This window comes from Hemiscyllium ocellatum, chromosome 39 (assembly GCF_020745735.1).
Source record: "Hemiscyllium ocellatum isolate sHemOce1 chromosome 39, sHemOce1.pat.X.cur, whole genome shotgun sequence".
NCBI lineage: Eukaryota > Metazoa > Chordata > Chondrichthyes > Orectolobiformes > Hemiscylliidae > Hemiscyllium > Hemiscyllium ocellatum.
This window is the reverse complement of record NC_083439.1, coordinates 10403502-10412568: the sequence shown is the minus strand read 5'-3', so window position 1 is coordinate 10412568 and position 9067 is coordinate 10403502. Positions and strand designations below refer to the sequence as shown.

The window sequence follows — 9067 nt, the reverse complement described above, 5'->3', positions numbered from 1 at the left end:
GTTTCACCGACAAAATAAAATTACATTTCTCGTAATGTACTTGTTTATATTTCAAGTTTCCTATATTCGTGTCTGTTCTGACCAGGTTCTATCTTAACAGATGAAAACCCAGCTCTTTGAAGAAACCTTGCTGCATTTTGCTCACAAGAGTCCAATCCTGTGGTCGTACCTTCAGGTTGGTCCTTCTGACTTGCATCAATGACAACAAAATGTTTGTGTTCCCATTATTATGTTAACGCTCTCAGAGTGTGTCCAGATGGTGATGGCTTGTCCACCAGAGGCCAATTACAGAGTGATTGATTCCCTCTGTAGGAGGCTGGCTTTTTATCTTCCCTTTTCTTTGATGATGCCACAGCACTGGGCACAAAAGACAAGTCTTCCCCCTCGCTCTACCTTCTTGCTAGTCTTAGGTTGTCAATCTGCACGCTCCAACGTTGAGTTTCAATGCTCCCTGGAGATGCATATTCCGTAGTGTCTTGAACTCCAGTGGCATTGTGTGTGGAGTAGCCCTTGAGTTATACTCGTACGTCAGGCTGTCATAATAGTGGTATTTCACCGCATTTCCCTTTTGGTCCTTAGGGAAGGGCCAGAAGCCGTAGAGATGGATTTCATCGCAGAACCGAGTGGCGAGAGTATACATCAACAGGCCAGTTGTGGGGCGTTTAATCAGGACCTTGTTAGTTAACCAGTACCTAAGAAGGAAAGAAATCTGTTACTTTACCAATCCTCAAATATCTATAATTACTGGGAAACTCTATTATACATCTTCCTGCAGGCCAAAAAATAACCATTCACTACTAGTCACTTTTTCCTGTCTCTCAGGCAATTTCACATCCACATTGGTATTGTCCCTTTTTACCAGGAGCTGTAACTTTGCTCAACTTGTCTGTTGTGTGATATACCAATAGTCTTTTACCCACAGAATCCCTCCAGGGTACCTCATCAAAAAACTCAAACAAGTTAGTAATACACAAAGTAATTTTGAAAAATCCAAAACAGAAGCAAACTGCACTGTGGACGCTGGAGATCTGGGGGAAAAGCAGAATACTGGAAAAACTAAGCAGTCCTGGCACCATCCGTGGAGTGGCAAATTCATGCAGACTTTTCACAATTACTTCACATTTGTGCAAGTGACTACAAATTTTATCCTGAGTTATCATTTCTAAAAGCCTTCCACCACTGAAGTTAAACTGGCTGGGCTTATCTTTACACCCATTTTTGAAAAGGGGTACAACATTCAGAATTCTCCAGTCCTCTGGCACTATTTTTGAGTCTAAGGAAAAGTGGAAATCTATTTCCAATGCTATACTTCATTTGCAGTCAGTGCTTTGGGACATCCTGTGGTCAGAACAGTGGCTATATAAATGCAAGTATTTCCTTCCACTTTGTTCTTCAAATGAACTGTCCACATTTGCCTTTGGTTTCTATAGACAAGCTTTTCCAGTTCTCCTTTGCATATTGTGTTCTCTGTCCAATTCAACAAGTGAAGTTTGCTAAACATGTTTGATGGCTGATTCTCGACGTCTTAAATTTAATATTCTGAACCAGGACTTTTAATTCCAGAAAAGCTTCTAAGGGTGTTGTTGAACTAGGCTGTTGTGTATGAGCAGATTGATGTAACAATTAAAATCATTCCTCTAAAGACAAATTCTCCAGTTGCTGTGGTTCATTTCTCTGACTGGCTCTTCTGTTTCCAGGCAATGAGATTCCTTACAGACTCCAGTCAAAGGCAGAGTAAAGTGAAAGATTTCCCACTGACAGTGTCAACACCTCTGGTGCACACACTACTGAGCTTTGCAGCAAGACACAGTCAATCTGAAATACAATAGATAAAACTGGACATCGATCTAGATTGCTTGGTACTATTGTGTAGCTACCCTGAGTTGCCAGGCAACTAGATCTTAATGGGGTCTGAAGAGCTTACAAGCTGACGACTGAGCAAATGCCAATGGATTCCTTTCACTTAGCTTTCTAGCCATTAACTTAGGAGAAGAATAGGTTACCTGTAAAGAAGTCAAGGCAGAGATTTAAAATGTTGAGCAGAGGCTGGAGGAGATGGTAACAGGTAAATGGGAAGTCAAGGCAGGGTCCACATCAGGTATCTGAAATGAATTTGTTGATCTTTGCCCTGTGTATTAGTTTTTAAAAGTGAACCCTTTCTAGATTTAAAAGTCCAGGTTCAGAATTTTAAACTTAAGGCATTGAGGATCAGGAATCAAATATGTTTAACAAACTTCACTTGTTGAATTGGCCAGTGAAATACTTTCAGAAATTTACAAGGGTTTTATTGCTGGCCTACAGTTTAGCACAAACCCCACGTTCAATCTTTTCCTTCTGGGTTCTCTCCTCGTCAATAAACCAACTTTCCACGAGTGGGGAAGAACACAAAACCGAATCTGCAATACCTACTTGCGATTAAGCCTGGAGCTGTTCTTGTTGACCCTTCTAACACTGACAAGACAGACCAGAAAAATTAATAAAAATTAACATACTGAAACAGTGGGATTGTGGTAACAGAAAGGAGCTGCAGTAGCTTGAGTGAACTGAGGTCAAAGAGTCTGTTTTTATTCTCCTCTTTTGTGAACTTTATGCCAATAAGCAAGTTGTTGATGATGTTGTAGGTTTCCTATAATTTGTTCCGATTTGTGATGACAAAGGTGTCTTGAAAAAATGAAACCTGATGGATCCAACATACTTCGTTTCTATGGATTACCTAAGGTACACAAATCAGGGGCTCCCTCTGATCCATAGTCTCACTTCCCAGCACACCAACATACAGACTCATGCCACTCCATCCACTCCACCCAGGAATTCCTGAATGTTATCCAAGACACCAAAATAGAAGAGGACAAAATAATGGTCTCCTTTGATGTAAGAGCCCTGTTCACCACAATTAACATCAACCTGGCCAAAGAAACACTGATCACACTATTAGACAAACCAAGGACACTAACACCAGACAGCACCAACTTCAACAGCAAGGACAACATCCTCAAGCTGGAAGACCTGTGCCTCACTATCCAGTTCACCTTCAATGATAAGACCTACAAAAAAAATCAACGGAACATGGGATCACCAATATCAGGCTTCCTAGCAGAAGCAGGAAGGCAACACACACGGACCAGATACTTCAGAAGCAATCATCCTAACAATCACAAACGGAGCTGCATCAGTACATTATTTAAACAGGTCACAACACACTGCAGCACCCAAGACCTTTGGGCGGCAGAAGAAAAATATGTGTACAGCATATTCAAGAACAATGGGTATTCAATAAACACAGTCCGCTGATTCTTAAACAACAAACCCAAACAAGTAGACACAACATGCCCAAAGACTCTAGCCTCACTACAATATATCAAAGACACCTCGGAGATGACTACCAGACTATTCCAACCCCTTCGCATTCTAGTAGCTCACAAATCTACCAACACACTGAAACAGCTACTGATGAACCTACCAACAACCAGCAAAACGAATGTTCTTTACAAAATACCATACAAGCACTGTAACAAACACTACATCGGACAGACAGGCAGGAAACTAGCCACCAGGATACACGAACACCAACTAGCCACCAAAAGACATGACCAGCTATCACTAGTATCCTTACACATAGAGGAAGAAGGACACCACTTCGACTGGGACAACACATCCATCCCAGGACAGACCAAAGAGAGACATCCACGGGAATTCCTAGTGACCTGGCATTCAAACCAGAACTCCATCAAAAACACAGCGACTTGTACTCCATTTATCAACCTCTGAGAAAAAGAACTGGCAATGATATCACCCACCTTAACAGACCAAGACACATAAATAGAAAGCAGGAAAGAACACCAGTACCTCACCAGAGGCTCACTGATGATGTTACCTCGCACGGTGATCAAACGTCTGAAAACAAACCTTCCAGTTCAGCGAGCAAACTTACAACCTGAACCTCAACCTGAGCTACAAATCTTCTCAAAAATCACAAGTAACTTACTGCCTGTCAAGCACCTTATCCTAAGACACTGAAAGATGCAAGATAAACAAATACGGTCTTCTGGCCTTACGCTGCCAGTTGCTGAAGTACTGCAGAGCATAGGGAATACAAGTCAATTCCAGTGTGTCTGGGGAGACGAAAGCAGGGCTAACAATGGTGGGATGAGCAACGAGGGTAACAGGAGACAGAGGAAGATTGTATGAGGGTGAGAGTGACAGGACTGGAAGAGCATACAGTATTAGCAAGGGCTGAAGAAATTGAGCAATTTGAATGCAAGATTGTGAAACAGGAATGGGAAATGGGAAGGAAAGAACTGCCCCAGTGAGAATGGCAAAAGATGAGACATGGCTTGAACTGGAATGGAGGAGATGGGGAAGGGTGCCAATGCGAACTCGGCATGTCAGAGGTGGGACTGCTCAGGGCTAAGTTGGAAAGTTGGATGAGGTGCTGTCAATCTGTCAACTGAGGCAGACAGATTATTCTGGGTATGAGAGAGAACAATTATTCCAGGAGTATGAGGAGATTTTTGGTCACTTTAATTTTGCTTTCCTTTCCAAAATGAAAAGTCCATTAACCATGATATTCAAAGTTGCTTAAAATAGTATGTATTTCGGACAGGTTTATCCCAACCACACCAATCAAATAATTGGATTTCGATGAATGCTGCATTCGTTATTGAGGAGACAACCACATTCTTTCGGAATATTATTTTTAACACCTAAGCACAGGAAGTTTAAAACTTAAAATAAATTAATTCCTGCTGGCATTTAACATTTTCACCTCTTCAGGGTCAATAATGTAATGTTAGCCAGCAAATATTTCCCTGATTGGCTGAAGAATTAATTTCGTGAATTTGTCTCAGAACATCTTGTTACAAAGCCAAGTCAATCCATATCGTTGCCAAATCTCATTATGTGCTGAGGTGTTAATAAGGCTTGAAGCTGGAAAACTGTTCAGATTTTAAAATGATTTACTTTCTGTACATGTCAAGTAATCTGCCAATTAAGAAAAAACTAGAGCAGGAAGGCATGGTGATAGAGTGACTCATCACAGAAACATCCCTATTACTGCTCTAGGAGAAAGTGAGGACTGCAGATGCTGGAGATCAGAGCTGAAAATGTGTTGCTGGAAAAGCGCAGCAGGTCAGGCAGCATCCAAGAAGCAGGAGAATCGACGTTTCGGGCATAAGCCGAAGAGCCTGAAGAAGGGCTCATGCCCGAAACGTCGATTCTCCTGCTCCTTGGATGCTGCCTGACCTGCTGCGCTTTTCCAGCAACACATTTTCAGCTATTACTGCTCTAGCCAGTCAAGTGCCCACACGTTCACTCACGTTGCTTCGAAGTTGAGGAAAGATATTCAGCTGTTAGCAGATGTATATGGCAAAGATTCTTACAGGAAGCAAGTAAGGTGAGGTGAGGTGAGAGGAAGGTTCCTGCAATTGTATTGTCTTGCCCTAAATTGTTGTGACCAATTAGTAAAAGGCTTATCTCCAATACCAAAGGTGTGGAAACACTGTAAGCATGGCATGTGCTTGTACAGTGACAACAAAATGTAATTGATGAAAGCCTCCCAAAAAGAGGTTCAATTTGTTTTGCTTCTCCTTTATTTGCATCACCACCATCATAGATTAATATTTATATTTGGATGAATACGGTTAACAATATGATAATGACCAGATGTTGATTAAGGGATAAATATTGGTCAGGGCTCTAGAAATAACCTCCCTACTCCTCTTCTAAACAGTAACATGGGATCTTTTACATCGATCTGAGCAAACAGGTAGGACCTTGCTTTCACACCTCAGAGGAAAGACTGCACCTCTGACATTGTGCACACTGAAAGGTCAGCTTTGGCTTTCCATCTGCTTCCGATTATATAGCCATCAACTTTACCAGAACTTTACCTAAGTCAAAGCCCATCTCCATTAGCCCACCTATTGATGAACCTTTTATTCTGGCTTCACTACAGCTAGTCTGGAAGGGGGTTTGGTTTAGCTCAGTTGGCTGGATGGTTGGCTTGCAAACTAATGTGATGTTAACAGTGTGGGTTAAATTCCCATCACCAGCTGAGGCTAATGTCATTGACTCTCCTTCTCAATCTTTCCCCTCACCTGAGGCTAAATCACCACCAGTTGTCTCTCTATAGTGACAGAGCAGCCCAATGGTCTGTTAAGATGATGGCAACTTAACTTTACATCTAATCTTGATTATATCTTTGCTCTCCCAGCCAAGTTCCTGCCACTTACTCATTGGAAACTTGAGCTCACCCGATTCCCCATCACCATTTGTATTCTAACCCGAAACAAGCCCTACTCACCTGTTGTACCTGTACTAACTGACTGCCATTGATTTGCAGACTGGCAACAGCTCAGTTATTAAAATATCATCCTTGTTTTCCAATCCTTCCATGTTTTCACATTGCCCATTATTCCATTCTCTCCCACATCATCAGTGGCCACATCTTTCAGCCTTCTGGGCACAGCCCCTCCCTAACTGGCTCTACCTCTTTCTCCTCTTTAACAATACTCTGTAGACTACCTCTTCAAGAAAGGTCGGTTTTCTGTCTTAATATCTTCTTATGCGGCTCAGTATCAAATTTTGCCTTTTGACATTTTACTCGGGTAAAGGTGCTATATAAATGCAATGTCTTGTATGCTGAGCTTACTAATTTCAGCTGTGCTTGGCCTTGATGCCCCTGCACAAAGTAGGGGGAGAATCTATATGCCTCACAGCGTCAGGGACCCAGGTTCAATTCCAGCGACTGTGTGGAGTTTGCACATTCTCCGTGTCTGTGTGGGTTTCCTTCGGGTGCTCTTGTTTCCTCCCACAATCCAAAGATGTGCAGGTCAGGTGAATTGGCCATGCTAAATTGCCCATAGAGTTCAAGGATGTGTAGGTTAGTTGCATTAGTCAGGGGCAAATGTAGAGTAATAGGGTAGGGGAATGGGTCTGGGTGGGTTACACTTCGGAGGGTCAGTGTGGACTTGTTGGGCCTGTTTCCACACTATGGGGATTCAATGATTCTATAGGCACACATGCATGATCATATATAAACACCAGGACCAGTTGCATGAATGAAATGGTTGGCGTATTATGACAATGAAATAAGCAAACACACTTCACATACTCTGTTTTCATTATTTGGAGATGCCATTGTTGGACTGGAGTGTACACAGTTACAAATCACACACCACCAGGTTATAGTCCAACAGGTTTAGTTGGAAGCACTAGCTTTCGGAGCACTGCTCCTTCATCCACCTGATGAAGGAGTGGCGCTCCAAAGCTAATGTTTCCAAGTAAACCTGTTGGACTATAACCTGGTGGTGTGTGATTTGTAACTTTGTTTTCATTCATTGCAATGGATAGACAGTCCTGCGTGCATGCTTTCCCCCAACACCTGCTGAATCATAAAGGTCTTGATTCAAGTCACACCCCAGATCCAAGGTGCAAAAATTAAAGCTGACACTCTCCTAGTGTGTCTAAACATCTTGTGTTAGTAGGTGATTCAATAGTTTTAGCTAAGCCCAATGCTCCTCCACTTAATGAAGATATGCATTTTACATGACCATTAGACCTCTCACAACACTTCTGAAGTGTAGTCGACGCTGTAACGTAGGGAACATTACAGCTAATAACCCACACAACCAACCCGCACAGTCATGTGGCACTGACCAGCTAGGCAGATATACGATGTTAATTGAGGGATAAATACGGGTCAATGGAGAGAACTCCCTCGCTCACCTTCAAAATAGTGCATCAGAATCTATTATGTTCACCTCAGAGCAGACTGGGCCACAATTAAAGTTTTAACTGAAGGGAGTTAGCACTCAAAACTGCACTGAAGTGACAACATTGATTTTGTACCTGCAATATCAGAGTTGGTTTCTGTTGTGTTAATTTAGATCATGTTTGCAAGTAAGATCACTCTGTTTTCGTTGACTAAATTTGAATGAAGGAGATTTGTGGTCAATTGGTAAATACTTGATAAATTTGGAGCTCAGATTTTAATTCTTTGGAACGTTTCATCCATTGAGATTCAATGCTAGAGGATTTTACAAAATCTTTGTCATTGCAACAGTAGACCAAGTTTTAGCACATTCTGATTCTCACTCTTTGCTAGTTGCCACATCCTCCATGAATGGACAATGAGCCCAAATCATACTGGTGCACAAACATTTCCAGCACCTCGAATTTTAACACTTTCACTTTAATCTCATTATGTTCTGCTGGGGCCGTGATATCATTAACAGGCGGCAAGCTTTAGCCTGTTACTGAGATCATTGTACACGCAGCAGAATCTCAGACAAGTCTGTCTGAGGAGGCAGTACTCCCTCTGGACAGCAGTGACTTTACAATCAGAAAACGAATCAAACCAGCAGTTTTGGGGCCTGGGTCACAGGGCAGACGTGGGGTCCTTAGAAGAGCAGGCACTCACCCTCGCACAGCGTGTAAGAGCCTCAGTGATGGGTAAGCGGTTTGTAAATGGAGCTTATGTTTTATGATGAGGTTGTTCACCCATTCTACTCGCTCCTCTCCCCCTTTAGCCATAAACGCGGGGATCCAGAGAATTCCACCATCCAACATTTTTAGCCGGTGAAGCAGTTTCTCCTTCCACGTCTCATTCTTCAAATCTTCAAATGCACGCTGCACCACTGACGGGTTCATTGTTACTAAATCGGTCTTCAAACCAACGTCTTGTGCATACTCTTCCACTGGGGCAAGATTGCATCTTTGAAAAGAATAAATCTGCAAGTTAATCATTCACAGTTTCCACAACAGTGTATGACCTATCACCCAGTCTGGAATGGAAGTATATATGTTGGTATGTAATAAGAAAACACGCCTTGGGACCATCAAGATCCACAAATAGTGTACAATTTATAGAATCAGTTTGCCTTAGCTGATAATATTGAACTGGTGTCCCATGTCAGGATTCGATCACATAATCTCAATGATGCTTTATTGGACTCCCAAGGGAGTGCTGCTAAGTCAGTGACACAGTTCCTTTGAATGTGGTTTAAGTCAGAGTCCCATGTGTCTGGTTCCGAAAGCATTTACTGTGTACTATTTGAGGGAGAGGTTA

The 9067-nt window shown here is 42.2% G+C and overlaps 1 protein-coding gene across 1 annotated transcript in view; it reads right to left on the bottom strand.

The window, feature by feature from the left end:
• Nucleotides 1-406: 406 nt before the first annotated feature.
• st8sia2 (ST8 alpha-N-acetyl-neuraminide alpha-2,8-sialyltransferase 2) overlaps nt 407-9067 on the bottom strand; it is a 39068-nt gene continuing 30407 nt past the window's right edge. The window contains exons 4-5 of the mRNA XM_060852850.1: nt 8420-8713; nt 407-692 (exon numbers count right to left, since the gene is read on the bottom strand). Coding sequence (XP_060708833.1) covers nt 407-692; nt 8420-8713 — 580 coding nt within the window. The remainder of the gene's footprint in view (nt 693-8419; nt 8714-9067) is intronic.